Raw genomic sequence first — 16967 nt, 5'->3', positions numbered from 1 at the left:
CTGGTTCTAAGACAGCCAGGGCAACACAGAGAAACTCCTGTTTCAAGAAAAGAGGGAACAAAGAACACCGTACCAGTGTGCTTAAAATAAAGCAGATGGGTCTGGAGTGATGGTTCAGCAGTAAGAGCACTGGCTGCTCTTCCAAAAGACCCAGGTTTAATTTCTAGCAGCCACATGGTGGCTCACAACTGTATGACTTCAGTACCAGGAATCCAATGCTCTCTTCTGGCCTCTATAGGCAGCTAGCAGACATGCAGGCAAAACATTCAAACTCAGAAAATAAAAATAAATCTTGCCAGGTATGCTAGCTCATACCGCTAGTCCCAACACTTGAGAGGCAAAGGCAGAGAGACTGGGTCTCATGTGGGCTTTTGAAACTTCAGAGTCCATTCCCAGGAACACACTTCCTCCAACAAGGTCATACCTACTGCAACAAGGCCACACCCCCTAATCCTTCTCAAAGCCCTGGTGACTAAGCATTCAAATATGAGACTGTGGGGACCATTTTTATTTAAACCATTACACCCGTAAACCATGTTTTGAACTCTGAGAGAAAAACATCTCTGAAGCCTTGACTGGGGGAAAGGAGGGCTCATATTCCTGGTTGGTTGGTTGGTTGGTTGGTTGGTTGGTTGGTTGGTATTCCTGGTAGATAGATAGATAGATAGATAGATAGATAGATGGATGGATGGATGGATGGATGGATGGATGGATGGATGGATGGATGGATGGATAGATAGATGATAGATAGATAGATAGATAGATAGATAGATAGATAGATAGAGATAGATTGATTGGTTTGAAACAGGTTTATAGTGTGTATCCCTGGCTGGTTTCAAAACCACCACACATCAGGCTGGTCTCAAATGAATAGGCCATCTGCCTTCCTGTGGCTAAACACTGAGATCAGGTATTCGGCATCTGTCCCCTGGTTCTTGAAGATTGATTTTTAGAAATAGAGGAAAGGTGGTCTGAGAATGTTTCCTTTTTAATTGTTGTGAAGACTAAGACACACTACACAGCAGTTAGCATCTCATGCTATCCCAGTATGTTTTGTCTTCTCTCCTTACTCCCTCTCCTCTCCTTTGTTCCTTGACCCCTAGATTGCTTCATACCCATCTCTATTTAAGACCTGTCCACCACAAAATGCATCATTTCCCTTTGCCTTTGGCACTCAGTGACTTTATTGAAATCTTAACACATGCTGCTACTACTGTTTCTCAAATCTGTGCTTGCAACCTCCTTGAAGGCCAAACAATCTTTAAATATATGGACAGAAAACATGTTTAGTAATAAGTTTGTTCTCATGTGCATCCAAATAATCTATATGCACTCTTTTTGGTTACTTTGGTTTGGGGTTTTGCGGGGTCTTTGTTTTCTTTGTTTTGAGAATTTCATATATGAGTACTGTATTTACAACTGTTTCTGTCCCACTGTCTTTCCTCTCCAATTCCTCTTACTTCCTTCACCTACTTCCTCTCAAATTCATGACATCTTCTTCTACTGTCACACACACACACACACCACACACACACACACACACACACACACACACACGAGCACACACATGAACACGTACTCACATATACAAATAGAATCTGCCAAGTCCATTTAGTATCACTAATATTCTATTGTGTTTAGGGCCAATCAATTGGGATTGGATAGCTATTGGAGGATCCCTTCCTGGAGAAGACTGGTTCTTCCTCGCTTAGTTGCCATTAGTTGCTTGTAGGTCTTCATCTAGGGTGTGCCTTGTAAGATTTCCCCTGTCCACATTGGAATCTCAGCTGGTGGCATCACTGCAGACTTTGTATAGGAGACCATGTTATAAAGACCTCATGGGTGTAGCTCTCTATCATATTAGAAGACACTATCTAGAAGCAGAATTTTTCAAAAACATTTTCTACATTCCTCTTTTCCCTAACCAAGGCCAACCTTGACAACAGATTGAGATCCTATTTAAAAAAAAAAAAAAAAAAACAGACAAGTAATGTAATGCAGTTTGCAAAGAGTAGAATACATGAAAGTCTACATTCTGTCTGACAGCTGGCTCCTTCACTCACTAATGAGTGCCACTTCTTGAAAGGCTAGGTACAACACATACTACAGCATGTCAGTAATGCCAGGCCACTGTAACAGATTAAAACTTGATTCCCTCCAAAGGGGAAAAAAACTCAAACAATATTATAGAAATGGTTTGCTGGGCAATGTACTTTCTGTTGTTGTAAAGAACTATTCTGTTCTTTATTTGCCAACATTTCAGTCTAAAGACTAAAAATTTAAGGCACATATATCATTGACTTTCTTTGGAATATTAAATCTGCATATCAAAATATGTTTTCCCCAACATAACAAGACACACTTGTATTTATATAAGCTGTTTCGTGGGTCTAACATTGAAAATATTTATGTATTCCTGTAATAATGTACAACATTTGAGTTTAGAAGGCAATCCAATCGAATACTACCATGCATTTGTCTGAAAAAGACAAAGGGTTTTAACATAATCACCATGCCTTCTGGCTCCTTCATTTTCAAAATGCTACCATAGCACCCTCTGGTGTTCCTTTTAATTTTCCGTCTCCTAGATGCCATTTTCACTAAGAGAAACTAATCAGGAAGAATAGCAATTTCTATTGACATCAAGGCTATCATTTTAAAAACTCCCTCCATATGTATTATCTAATGTGATTCTCAAACACTTTCTGCCATAAGGCCCCTGTTCCTAAACCTGAGTGCCTTACAGGGCAGCTTCCAGCCACTCACCCCATGGAATGGGCAAGGCAGACTTTATAGTCTGCAGCAAGGGAATCTATTACAGGAACACACACACTACTTTTCCAACTGGCTTAGGAGGATGGTGTCTCTGCAAGCTAAACATTCTTTGTTGGTCTTGGTTTGGTGATGGTTGGTATTTGGTTGGTATACGTGTCCCAAAATGTATACCAGGCTGGTCTGGAACACACTCACAGATAGCCATCTGCCTCTGCCTCCTGAGTACTACAATTAAAGGCATGTGTTGCCAAACCCAGCCAAGGTAAACACTTTCTTGAGGCTAGATGGTGAAACATGAATGTTCTTACTTTTGGGTGATACTTGCTAAAGAAGAGAGAGGTGATTTCACAAGGTTTGGGTGTTCTGACAGAGGCAGAAAGTAAATGTGGTACACCTAAGTGATACCTAGAGGTGTCCATTCCCTTCTTTTTCAAATTGTGAAACATTTCAAAATAAACATTTTGAAGATGAAAATTTTGAGGACTACAAACTTGAGTGAAGATTCAAATAAAATGAAGAAATCACTTTTAAAAACACACCTCTCCAAGAAATCAACAGCTTTGGGTTAAATACCTAGGAGGTCAAGGCCCTCCTTATGGCTGAAGCTGATGTCTGTCCCGAAGCCCAGAGCCTTTGCTAGTGAAAAAGCTGGCACACCTTTCCTTCTCCTACGTCCTTTAACACACTAGTGAATTTGGGACTGTATATGTGTTTTATTTTGTTGCTCTCTCTCTCACTACTGACAGATATTGGACTCTGTAAAATGCCCAAACATGTCCTTTCTAAAGCGCTACTAAACCAGGTTGCTCTTATTCTAGACCAAAAGCCAAGGATAGATCATTTGTCACTGAAGTTTCAAGGTCTGTTTTGTAAGGAAACTATAAACAAGACACTTAGTAGTATAGAAAGAAAACTACCTCCTTCTCTTGGTGCTATTAAGTTAAAAGTGAAACCTCTTGTATAACTATTTCTTTGGGGCATATCATGACCATTGCTGTTCATAAAGCCAAGACCGCTGTGTGACTTACAGAATACCCTGGCCTCACAGTCATGACAACAAACTAAGCAAGACAGTACAGGGATAGCTAAGCGTTGTTGATTACACGGGGTTGAGGGTGGTCACTAGACCCTTACCTGCAGTTCCTTCCTGCCTCCCAGCCACATGTGGTCCTGAGAGATGCTGAAGTACAGAGGAAGTGGAAGGTTGACTGAGAATAAGACTCTATGATGTAGCTTTTCTGATGTCATCATCTGTTCTAGTTTGCTTCTGTGTTGCGTTGATAAAACACTATGACTAAAAGCGATGCATGGAGGGGAAGGTATTCCAGCTTATACTTTCAGAGAACAGTTCATAACTGAAGGAAGTCAGGACAGGAACTCAAGGCAGGAAATGTATTGGAGACCCTGGAGGAATACTGCTTATTGGTTTGGTTCAGGCTCATGCTAACCTACCTTTCTTATACCACCCAAGACCACCTGCCCAAAAGTAGCACTGCCCACAGTAGGCTGGCTCCTCCTACATCAATGAACAATTAAGAAAATGCCTCAGGAAGCTGGAGGGATGGTGCAGCAATTATAGAGCACTTGCCGCTCTTGCGCAGGATCTAGGTCTGGTCTCTAGCACCCACATCCGGAGACACAACTGCCTGTAACTCCAGAGATGCCCTCTTCTGACTTCTGCAGTCTCCACTCACATGGTACACTTATATACATTCAGGCAAAACACTCACACATATAAAATATAAATACATAAATCTTTTAAAAAGAGACACAGACATGCGCAAAATCCAATCTGATGGAGGCATTTCCCCAACTGAGGCTCTCTGTTTCCAAGTATGCCAAGTTAACAACCAAGATCAGCGATCATATTATCCACACTGATATGGGCTTTTCTATGACGCAGCTGACTTTGAGTCAACCACGTACCTGTAACAGACTCCTGTAAGTGAACACATTGGTTCTTCACACTGCCACTTGGGCTAATTCATTTTCTATTTGGGTAAATAGAAGTCTCTCTATATTGCCCAGGAAAAGTCATGCAGCGATCCCTCTGTGCATTTCTGTCAATCAAAAGCAATCTACAGATTTAATGCAAGAATTCCAACATAATTCTTCACAGATCTTGAAAGGACAATGCTCAGCTTCATATGGAAATACATTAAAAACAAAACCAAAAAACGAAACAAAACAAAAAACAGGAGAGCTAAACCATCCTGAACAGTAAAAGAATGGCTGTCAGTGTCAGCATGTCAGCATTACCCCTCTTTACTCCCTCCACACTGCACCCTACCTGGAGCTTACAAGTGTCGGATTAAACCACAAGGAACCTCCAACACATTTCAGTTTCTTGCGCCAGTACTGATGGGATTCTAGGCTGATAAATTGTGATTCTCTGTATTCCTGTCTCTAATTTGGGGCCAGCAGTTCTCCCTGTCTGACTCACTTCTCTAAGAATTGTTAATTCCTCAACGTGTTCAGCTTCTTACTGGAACAGAACTTCTAATCTCCGTATGTGGTGGTTTGAATAAGAATGGCCCCATAGACTCATACATTTGAATGCTTAGTCACCATCACCAGAGAGTGGAACCTTGTGCGTGTGTGTGTGTGTGTGTGTGTGTGTGTGTGTGTGTGTGTGTGTGTAATTTATTTTTTTATTTTTATTTTACATATCGACCCCAGTTCCCATCCCCTCCCCCCCCACTCCACATGTAGGGTGGTGCCTTCCAGGAGGGGTCATGTAAATCTGTCAAGTCATGTGAAGTAGGGACTAGGCCTTCTCTCCTGTCTCTAGGTTAAGGCAGTATCTCTCCATGGGGGATATGCTCCCAAAGTCCTTTTGTGCACCAGGGATACATCCTGGTTTGAGTGGCGCATGCCGGTAGGATTTGTTCAAGGAGGCAGAGGCAGGAGGATCACAAGTGGAACCATTTTAAAGATTGGAAGGTGTGGCCTTCATGGAGGAAATGTGTCATAGGGAGTGGGCTGTGAGGTTTCAAAAGTCCATTCCAGGCCTGGGCCCATGCTCACTTAAGTCTCTCTGTCTCTGTCTCTGTCTCTGTATCTCTCTGTGTGTCTCTCTCTTCCTCCCTCCCTTGCTCTCCTGGTTATGTAGCTCTCAACTACTTCTCCAGCACCACAGCTACCTGCTGTCATGCTCTCTACAATGATGATGATGATAATGGGCTAAATCTCTGAAACTGTAAGCAAGCCCCCAATTAAATGCTTTCTTTTAAGAGTTGCCTTGGTCATGGGGCCTCTTCACAGCAATAGAACAATGACTAACCACCATACTTGTAGAAATCAGTTCCTACTGGGTTTTTTTGTGTTGTTGGTTTAAGGAGAGAGGATGAAAAAAAAAATGCAAAGTTTAAATAATAAAGCTGCAACAGGGGAAGAAATAAGTAATCTCCCCAGAATTTGAATTTGATCCCTATCTTGGATATTATTAGAGTAACAATATTAGATTGCTACCTATCTGGCTCAAAAAAAAAAAATCTAAGAGGAAGAAATGATCAATGTATGTTTTAGAAAAGTCACAAAGAAGGGATATTAATTTAGAAGTGTGATCTGGCATCAAGGAATTTGGGTAAGAGGCTTTCTAAACGGGAAAAATAATAATAATAACGTTAGAGCCTGAACCAGAAGAGCAGCAGCAAGGAGAAAAGAGGTACAAGATGTGAGAAAGTCAAGGCTTGATGACAATGAATGCCGTGCTCAAGGGAGAGGAAGGAGCTGTGTGTAGGGACCTGGGCCAGTTGTTTTTTAAGGGGCCAGTTTGCTAAGACCTCTGCCCCATATTACCCCACCATCCTATGTTGACTCAAGTCTGACCTCAACCAGACCCTCAGGAAGTATGCCCAGCCCGGTGGCCAATCAGGGTCCTACCCAACCACAACTGTCCTTGCTATCTTCAGTCAAACAGATGACCCCTGACACACCTACCACAGTTGCTGACCAGATGTCATGAGCTAATCACTAAGTGACTCCTGCACCAGTCAGGGTCTATACCCAATCCCTTCAAGGAACACCTAAGTGCAGCTGGAATTCCCCTAAGCAAGCTTAAAAGGGACTCCCTGACTCTTCCCCGGAGTCAACACCATTTTTGCTGGACCCCAGCATGCTCCTTTTTTTGTCTCAAGAATAAAGCTCCTTTCTGCAATTACATATTGGGTATGTTCTGGTCATCTGGGGTGATCCCAAGTAATCACTCAGAAGTTTAATATTACTTATAAATGCTTGGCCAACAGCCCACTCTTCTTACTTTTATACTTAAATTAACGCATATACTTCAATGAACCCATAATTTGTATCTATGCTTAGTCACATGGCCTGGTACCGTTTCTCAGTATGGCATTCTCATATTGCTTCTCTGCATTCGCCAGTGGCGCTCTGACTCTACCCTCCTCATCCCCTTATTCTCAGTTTGGCTTTCCTGCCTAACTGTATCCTATTCAGCTATTGGGCAGTCAGCTTGTTTACTATACCAATCAGAGTGGCATATATTCACACAGTATAAAGGAATAGTCCACAGCACTCTACACTTTGGAGGCAGCTTCCTGGAGACAGAGAGCACCCCAAACCTCTGACTGGTCAGTACTCTTTTTGTATCTGGTATCTAAACAAGCTGGGGTTCTACTGAGATCAGGAGGATAGAGGAGGGAGAGGAACATCTCAACCCCTCCACCGGCCATTGTTGGGGTGTGGCTCTGCACCCTTTCAACATTGGGGCAGAGTTCTGGGCACCAACCACTGGCTCCACATGCAGGGAGGGTTTTTGTTTGTTTGTTTGGTTGGTTGGTTGGTTGGTTGGTTGGTTTTGTCTTGTCAGTTCCATTTACTTGTTGGTGTGTTTGTTGTTGGTCTATTTGTTCTTATAACTGTAGAAGCTTTTTTTCCAACATGGGCCAATTTCCACTAACACCCAAGTACCCCTCAACCCAGTCCTTTCCCATTTTCAGGATTTCTGGAACACTGCTGCTGTTTCCTCAGCCTGCGTCAAGTCTGAGGGGCTCTGGACTTTATGTGCACTGGAATGGTCCGTCTTTCATGCTGACTGCTCCCCAGAGGGGCCTTTTAACCTAAGTCTTGTTCTTAAGGTCCAGAATGTCCTTTTAAGCCACCCCAGACATCCAGATCAGCTTCCCTACACTGTGGCCTGGTAGGACCTCCAGTTTGATCCCCCTTCGTGGCTGAAACCTCTCATTTCCTTGCCCAAGGTTGAGGCCACTCTTTTCCCAGTCCACCCATGAGCAGCAGATGGAAAAGGACAGTGAGCATCTGCACTGCCAGTTCTACTGCTGAAATGGAGTACCCCCCCCCACAACCCCAACCCTGGAGGTGATCCAGTAGACAAACCTGAGATCCTAAGCTTCCATGCAATGGCCCCCTCCCCGCGGCCTCACCCAAACCCCTTGAACCTCAACCCTTCCCAGAATCCCTTATGTACCCGCTCTCCTCCAGTCCTCCTGTTCCTCTGGTGATACCCCCAGTGCCTACCCTGCGGCACACATGACCCAGAAAGGCAGTCACTCTGCCCCTCCATGGCATGGGGCTGCCTGATACAGATAGAAACTCCCATCTAACTTACCAGTCCATCCATACAACTGGAAATTCCAGACTCCCTCCTTTTCTGAGAAGCCACAGGCTCTAATATCCCTTCTTGGCACTGTTCGGTTCACTCATCAGCCTACTTGGGATGACTGTCTTCAGATTCTTTTTCCTACAGAGGAAAGAGATTGGATTCAGGGAGAATGCTGTAAACTGGTTCCCACGGGCAATGAGGCCATCATTATACACAGCCTTCTCCTCAATACAATCACACAAGGGCTGGAACTACAATACCAGCGAAGGTAAGGAGAGAGTAAAGGCCTATCACCAGATTCTCATGGTGTATGTGTATGTGGGGGGGGGGGGGTCTTCAGGCAGCCGCTAGGTGGCCCATAATGTAAAAAGTAAGCCAGGTAATGCAAGAGAAGACAGAGTCACCAGACGCCTTTCTTGGATGACTGATGGTAGCCTACTGCACCTACACTCCCCTGAACCCAGAAGCACCTAAACACGAGATGGCAACCAATATGACCTTTGTTAACCAGGCAGCCCCAGATATCAAAAAGAAATGTCAGTGCCTCAATGGCTTTGAAGGTAAAAGCATGTCTGAGTTAGTAGCCATCGGCACTGAAGTTTACAGCAATAGAGAAATGTCAGAGAACAGACAAACCAGGGGACTGACTTGGATCTTTTCAGCAAGAGATAAGGCTGAGAGGTCCCACTAGGGCTAAATAGGCACCACAGGACACCACGCTTCCTTCTGCCTGACAATGATTATCGGCCAATGAAGGACTTAGGGAAGTTAACAAACAGGTTGAAGATAGTCACCCAACCTTCCCAACCCCTATACCCTCTTGAGCTCCCTCTCCCCAGAGCTGCAAGTTTACTCAGTTCTAGACCTTAAAGATTCTTTCTTCAGCCTAACCCCAAAGGCCAAGGGCCAGCCCATCTTTGCCTTTGAATGGCATGACCCAGCCTGGGGCTTCAGCAGGCAGATTACCTGGCCCTGCACCAAGGATTCAAGAACTCCCTGACCATCTTTGAAACCCTCCATTAAGACTTCAGGGATTACCAAACCTCACACCCTGAAGTGACCCTCCTTTAATATGTGGATAACCTCTTGATTGCTTCCAAGGACCAGAACTCTTGCTTCCAGGCAACTAGGGACTTACTACAGGCCTTAGATCAGCTGGGATACAGGTGTCAGCTAAAAAGGCTCAGTTCTGCATCTCAGAAGTCAAATACCTTCTAAGGTAAGGGATTGCTATCACATTCCCAGAAGCAGACTATCCTGGGTATCCCAACCCCTAAGACCCAGAGGCAGATCTGAGAATTTCTAGGCTCAGCTGGATTCTGCTAATTCTGGTTACCAGGATTTGCTGAAATAGCCAAACCCCTATATGAGGCCACTCATAGGACTGAGGAGTCCTTCCTCTGGACTGAGACCCAAAGGGACCTTTAGAGCCATAAAAGAAGCTCTGCTAAGGGCCTCTGCCCTAGCTTTACCAGACATAAACAAACCCTTTCAACTGTTCATACATGAAAGGGGGAAGTAACTAAAGAGGTTCTGACTCTAAATCTTGGACCCTGGAAGCAGCCTGTGGCCTGCTTATCCAAGTGGCTGGACCCTATGGTCTCTGGATAGCCTTGCTACCTCTATATTATCACAGCCACAGCCTCCTTGGTCTAGGATGCCAAATTATCTCTGGGTCAGCCTCTAACCATAACCATTCCCTACTCAATAAAGGAGGTTCTTCTCAAAAATCCCCCTGATCACCCAATTGATACTACTAGGCCTTGTCCCTCAATCCCCCTCATGTTGGGTTCATCCTAAGTACCTTTCTCAACCCAGCAACCTTACATTCCATGTACCTCTGGATTTCCTCACATTCTCAATAGATCTCTGAGATCTCGCCAGAATGGCCAGGGACACTGGTCTGTATGGAAAGAGCCTGTCTTATGATGACTGCTCTGCAGGTTATGGATGTCATAAATAATGCCTGAAGACCTGCCTAAAGACTACCAAAGTCTGTGTTTGTCCTGGTCTGGCCACCCAAGACTCCAGGGGACCAGGACAATTCTATTGTACCACTTGGGGATGCAAAACTAACACTTCTCAGTATAATAACCAGCCAGACCTTATTTCAGCTACTAGTAATTCTAATCCTTAGGAAAAAGACCTCCAAGCCTATGCAGGGTCAGCTAAATGCAATCCAATTCTGATCTCCATTACAGTGGCCAGGAGACAAGCTAACTAGATGACTGGAAAGACGATGACTGAATGGTTATGATGAAGGTGTCTTATATACCATACAATTCATAGTCCCTGTACATGTGCCTATCCCAGTTGACTCAAATCCAGCTATAAACACCTTGGCTCGACCTACAAAACCATCCTTTCCCAGAACAATCAGCGCCCTTAATAATGTCAGTCCCGCTAGAAAACTCTCCCAGCCCCAAGGACCAATTAATCAAGTTTGCTCTCCTAACAACTATATATGTTTACCTAAATAATTCTCAGTCAAACTGGACCCAGACCTGTTGGTTATGTTTAGACTCCTCTCCTCCCTACTACGAGGGCCTAGCAGTCATGTCTTCATACAAGGAAAATTCTTCCCACATGACCTGCCCATGGGGAACCCACCCCAAGCTTACATGAGGATCAGTCCACAGGACTGGCTTTTGTATTCTGCCATCTAACGCATCCATTCTGGAGGCTTATCTGCCCTCTGCACCTCCCCCTGCTTTATTACCAGCACTTCCATGACCTATTACCTCAAGGCACCTCAAGGCACCTCAAGGCACCTGGTGGACATGCTCCACAGGACTTACCCTATGTGTGCACACCCAGATAGTACGACAAAACTCAGAATTCTGTGTCCTCACTCAGATTGTCCCCAATGGTTCTTTATTATTCGGACGAGACCTTAACAATCCACCCAGCCACCTTCCCCACGGCAGTCTCCAGCACTCCAGAGTCCCACTTTGGTAGGCCCGAGGATAGCTAGGGTGACTGGAATAGGCACTACTGCTCTTGTGTTAGAATAAGAAAACGAATAAGAAAACTGAGAGATCAAGATCTGGCCAAGTTAGAAAAATCTATTTCCCATATAGAGTCACCCCTCAGTTCTTTAGCATAAGGAGATCCGCCCAGGATTAGGCCTCTTCTTTCAACAGGGAGGACTACACCTGGCCCTGGGAGCACAATGTTGCTTCTATGTTAATCACTCAGGGGTATAAAAGAATCTGTCCCTGGTATGTAAAAGGTTTCAATATAGAGAAAAACAAGAGAGGGACAGTTCTAATTGGCATGAGCCCTCGTTCTCATGGTTCCCATGGGGCACCACCTTAATAACCGAATTGGTAGGACCCCTATTGATTCTGTTGGCAGTTCTGATTTGGGGCCATGTATAGTCAACACTATCCTCCTTATCATAAAAGAATGCACCCTAGCAATTAAATTAATGGTCCTTTGCAGCCAATATAGGTCTCTGCCTATAAATGATACAGAATTCTATGAAGTTCAAAGATTTGACTTAGTTTCAACTCAAGGAGGGGGGTGTGGAGGGACCAGGGGCAGTTGGTTTTAAAGGGGTCAGTTTGCTAAGACCTCTGCCCCATTTTACCCCACCATCCTATATTGACTCAAGTCTGACCCCAACCAGACCCTCAGGAAGTATGACCGGCCAGGGGGCCAATCAGGGTCCTACCTGACCTCAAGTAAGAACTGTTCTTGCTATCTTTAAAGACTCTAGCAAACCCCTGACACAGCCACCGTAGTTGCTGACCAGATGTCATGAGCCAGTCACTAAGTTGCTCCTGACCAGTCAGGGTCTACACCTAATCACTTCAAAGAATGCCTAAGCACAGCTGAAATTCCCCTAAACAAGCTTAAAAGGGACCACCTCACTCTTCCCTGGGGTTGATGCTACTTCGGGTCCACCCCAGCATGCTAATTTTTCTGTCTTGAAAATAAAGCTGCTTTCTGCAATTGCATATGGGTTGTCTTCCCGTCATTTGGGGCGATCTATTGGCCCTACACTGACATTCTCAGGTTTCTGGCTGGAGCAAATAGATGGACACACTTGCCATCAACACTGAGATGTAAAGAAAGGCCCCTTTGATAAGAAAATACAAGGCTGGTTTTAAATGAGTGCAGTTTAAAGCACTATGAGATACCCTAGTACACACAGGCATCTAGCAGGCACTTTGCACTTCAAGCCTGGAGTTTAGGAAAGCCACCCCGACTGGAGAACGGAACCCGGTAGTCACCCTGTAAGTATTATATAAGTTAAGTCAGAATGTGAAAAGCGGAGATGACTTCAAAGAGTTTTGGGGAGAACATCCACCCTTAAGGCCTGTCTTCAGGAAATAAGCCTTGAAAATACAAAGAGAATGCGGTGTCTTAGTACGTACATTTCAACAAAAAACTCCCTGTGTACAGGTAGCATTTAGGATTACAGCAAGAACGCCGCCGCATCCTCCGTCTCTGCACACAGTTGATCTACTCTTAAAACGCGCCCATTCTGCTCCCTCAATCCCTTCCTACAAACTTTTCTCCCCGTGTCCTATGGCCCCAGAAATCCGGGGCCCATCAGAAGCTGCTGGAGCCGGAGCTAGGGCAGTTGGTTTCTAGGAGGGGCCCTCTCCCTCAGGATCTCACAGCCGCTGGGGGCAGTGGCGGCTCATCCTGTACCCAGAAGCGCCGAGCATGAGGAAGGACGGCGGGAAGGAAAGCAGTGCGGTCCCCTCTCGTTATGCTTCTAAGCCTCACGTACAAGGACTGCACGGAAATCAGACAGGGAGATACCACAGGGATGCTTTGCAGCGACTCGGTCAGACCAACCAGGAATAGCAAGCCTCTCCGGCTCCGAATAAAACCCCCGCCCTGCCCAGCAGCAGAGCGCGGGAGCCAAAACTCAGGCTCCGCCCTTCCGGTGTTAGCTCCGCCTCCCACGCTCGGCCACGCCTCTCACGCACGGCCACGCCCATCCCCGGGATCCGCTAGGCTCGCTGCGGACGATTTTGCTCACGGACCTCAACTTCGGACATGGCGAACCAGGTATTGAATCGCGCGGTGGGCCCGAGCAGAGGAAGGGCGCTCCCGTGGGGCATGCTGCCGCCAGCCGGGGCAGGCGAGTGCAGCCGCAGCGAGGGCAGCGCGGCTTTGTTTCGGCCCTGAGCTTGGAGAGCAACTTTGCTTTCTGCTGTGCTTGGCCGGAGCCCGTGGGAAGAGGCGGGTTGGAGTAGCTTGACCAGATCGCACTTGCTGGATGGCGTAGCTGAGCACTGGCCGCGCTCAAAACTAGCAAGCAAAGTCAGGCTCTTCTTGGGCCTTCGCTTTCGGTGTGCAGCACCGTGTACATGTTTCTTTAAATCACGTCTTACTGTTCATTAACTTTCAAGCCATCTCCTATAAACCCAGTGGTTTGCAACTTTTACTCTGTCAACATATTTTGTAAGCATCAAGTGAACTAATCAAAACCAAGATCCCTCATTAGGTTTGCTTTTGCCGTAAGGAAGAGCTGAACTGAGTGCAATCGCTGCGGTAGATGCACGATAAAAATTGTATATGGAATTTTAAACTTTCCAAGAACCACATTTAAAAGAATACTCAGGTGTTGGTGGTGCACTTGCCTTTAATCCCAGCAATTGGGAAAGCAGAGGCAAGTGGATCTCTGTGAGTTCGAGGCCAGCCTGGTCTACAGAGCGAGTTCCAGGACAACCTCCAAAGCAATACAGAGAAACCCTGTCTTGGAAAAAAAGAAAATTAATTTTAATGGTATGTTTCCCCAACCTAATAGTCACAGCATTGTTTTAACATATTATCACCATTTTTAAATTGAGATATTTTTACTCTTCTAAGCTTTCAAATTTTACATTTATAGCCAATCTCAGATCACACTGACCTTTTTCTAGTGCTCAATAGCTACATATGGCAAATGGCTAATGCATTAGCTAACAGTACTGTTGGGAAAGAGGGCGACCAAAGAAATGCACCCTGATCCTGAAACTAGGGCCAAAGAAACACACTTTGGCCCCAGAATCAGAGCCAAATCAGTACCTGAATCTGCAGAAAACCAACCAATCCCTAAGTGGGAAATTTAGCCAGCCTGAGCTCAGGTATTGAAATCTGACCAATCCCTAGCCAGGAAAAAATCCCACCTTTAAGAAGCCTCATATAAACCCTGTGTTGTGCTTGTGGCCTCTAGGGCAGCCAACTCTCCAGGATTCCAGGATTCCTTTTTCTTTCTTTCTTTCTTTCTTTTTTTTTTTTTTTTTTTTTTTTTTTTTTTGTGGGAGTGTTCTGAGACAGGGTTTCTCTGTATTGCTTTGGAGCCTGTGTCCTGGAACTAGCTCTATAGACCAGGCTGGCCTCAAACTCAGAGATCCGCCTCCCTCTGCCTCCCCAGTGCTGGGAGTAAAGGTGTACAGACTCTCCTGGATTCTTTCTCCCAATAAATCTCTTAAATGAGGTTTGGGTGAGACCTTCCTTCACCTCTGGAATGGAATGAAGGAAAGAAGTAACACCTTTTGAGCAGAGCTGAGCAAGTGGAGCAGGACTGTATCACTTTTGGGGGGAACCTTCCACTAGCAAAATGGAGTTGTTGCACTCTGGGGGACTGGGGCCCAACTGTAACAACTCCAGTGGGGAAGCCCAAGCTGCCAGAGCAGATCTGTTACACTGGGGAATCCTTTCCCTGGAGCACGGCTGTAAACTAACCCTGTAGCATTCCTTGGCTCCTGAGTGCCAGAATTCCATCTGATCCACTGCAACGCTTACAGTTGCAAGAGATGCTTATGGTATTTTTACATATCCCCCATTTGGATATTTTTTTAGAATCCTTTCCACTGTATAGTTTTGTACTACAGTGGTGTTTTATAAGCTATCCCAAGAGAAAGATTATTATGATACATAATAAGTTTGTGGTTCCTTGAATTATTTACCAAACCTCCTGACAGGACCTGTGTAGGATTTTGTTGTTTTTCTTACCTGGCCTGCCTTTTGTTGTGTTGGGATCAAATCCAGGACCTTGTGCGTTTGAGGCATGTGCTCTGCCACTGTGCTAAGCTACATCCCTAGCTTTTTGGACAAAGTCTTACTATGTGGCTCTTGCTGGTCCAGAACTTTCTGTGTGAGAGCCTCAGATAGAGATCCTCCTGCTTCTCCCAAGTGCTCCTCCCAAGTGCTGAATTTAAAGGTATGCACTTCCACCTAGCGTTGGTGGCATACCTTAAATCCCAGCACTCTAGAGGCAGAGGCAGGTGGATCCCTGAGTTCGAGGCCAGCCTGGTCTACAGAATGAGTGTCAGGACAACCTCCAAAGCAATACAGAGGAATTCTGCCTCAAAAAAAAAAAAATAAAATAAAATAAAAATAAAAAAAGATATGCACTTCCACACCCAGCAGGATCAGTGTCTTCATCTGTTCTTTTCTATACATTGTACAATGTCATGAGCATTTCAATTAGAGCCTTTTTAAAAAATATTTTAATATGTGTGTGTGTGCCTTTGTGTGTTTATGTGCACCACATGGATGCAGAAGCTTGTGGAAGTTAGAATAAGGCATGAGTCCTCTGGAACTGGAGTTACAAGTAGTCCTGAACATATAGATACTGAGCCTGGAATCCTCTGCAAGAGCAGCAAGTGACATCTCTTCAGCCTTTCAAAAGTGTGGGGGGGGGGGTTCCAGGGAATGTTTGAGATGGGATCTTTGTTTTGTTTTTTTTTTTTTTTGAGACAGGGTTTCTCTGTGGCTTTGAAGGCTGTCCTGGACATTGCTTTTGTAGACCAAGCTGGTCTCGAACTCACGTATATTAATTATGTGAAACCTAAAAGAACAATTCTCCATTTCACACAGAGGTATACATTTCCTGTGAATGTGTTGTTCATTTTATTTAGTTTTGTGTGTGTGTGAGTTTGTTGTGTGTGTGAGTATTTATGCATGGTCACGTGAAGGTCTGAGGCTGACTTCTGCCGTTTTCTTCAATCACTCTGCACCATATGTATTGAATCAGGCTCTTCACTTGAACCCAGAGCTCAACAGTATGGTTAGTCTAGCCAGCCAGCTTGCTCTGAGGGTCCCCTATGTACTGCCTGAGTGCTGGGGTTACAGACAGGACACTACATCCAGGTATGCTGTGAGGTTGAGCTCTGGTCCTCATGCTCACAAGGCTGGGCACTGAGCCATCTCCCCAGCGCTGGTACCTGCAGACATTAACATTCATCATTATCTGAATTGCCCGTGAAGTAGTTATTAGTTTAGGAGGATAAACTGTTCATTTCCTTTCCCCTGCTTCAGGTGATCAGATGCAAGGCTGCAGTGGCCTGGGAGGCCGGAAAGCCCCTCTCCATAGAGGAGGTGGAAGTGGCCCCTCCAAAGGCTCATGAAGTTCGAATTAAGGTAATGTTACAGCAAGGCACTGTGGGGAAAAGGAAGAAGGCATTGGAAGCCTTCCAACTGCAGAGCCACGGTCTCTCACCCACCCTCCCATCATCCGGTATTGGTCCGGGGCTGAGAAGCCAAACCTCCAGATTAGTGGACTACAGTGACGTAACTTTGTGTGGTTTGGGTTTAGGGTGGCTTTATATGATCCTCTCCCTTCTGCTAATCCCATAATTCACGGTGTGGTGTATTAGAGTCA

The 16967-nt window shown here is 45.2% G+C and overlaps 1 protein-coding gene across 2 annotated transcripts in view; it reads left to right on the top strand.

Annotated features, from left to right (window-relative positions):
- The window catches only part of Adh5 (alcohol dehydrogenase 5 (class III), chi polypeptide), a 131708-nt gene that overhangs the window by 103193 nt on the left and 11548 nt on the right, over window positions 1-16967 (top strand). The window contains exons 1-2 of one of the 2 annotated variants that reach the window (XM_051185405.1): window positions 13308-13384; window positions 16625-16726. The exons of the other annotated variant lie outside the window; for it this stretch is intronic. Coding sequence (XP_051041362.1) covers window positions 13373-13384; window positions 16625-16726 — 114 coding nt within the window. The 5' untranslated portion in view covers window positions 13308-13372. Of the gene's footprint in view, window positions 1-13307; window positions 13385-16624; window positions 16727-16967 lie in introns of those variants that run through there. 2 annotated transcript variants of the gene reach the window in all.

The sequence above is a fragment of the Phodopus roborovskii genome, unplaced genomic scaffold, assembly GCF_943737965.1.
Source record: "Phodopus roborovskii unplaced genomic scaffold, PHOROB, whole genome shotgun sequence".
In the NCBI taxonomy this organism is placed as follows: Eukaryota; Metazoa; Chordata; class Mammalia; order Rodentia; family Cricetidae; genus Phodopus; species Phodopus roborovskii.
This window is presented reverse-complemented; position numbering and strand designations above follow the sequence as displayed.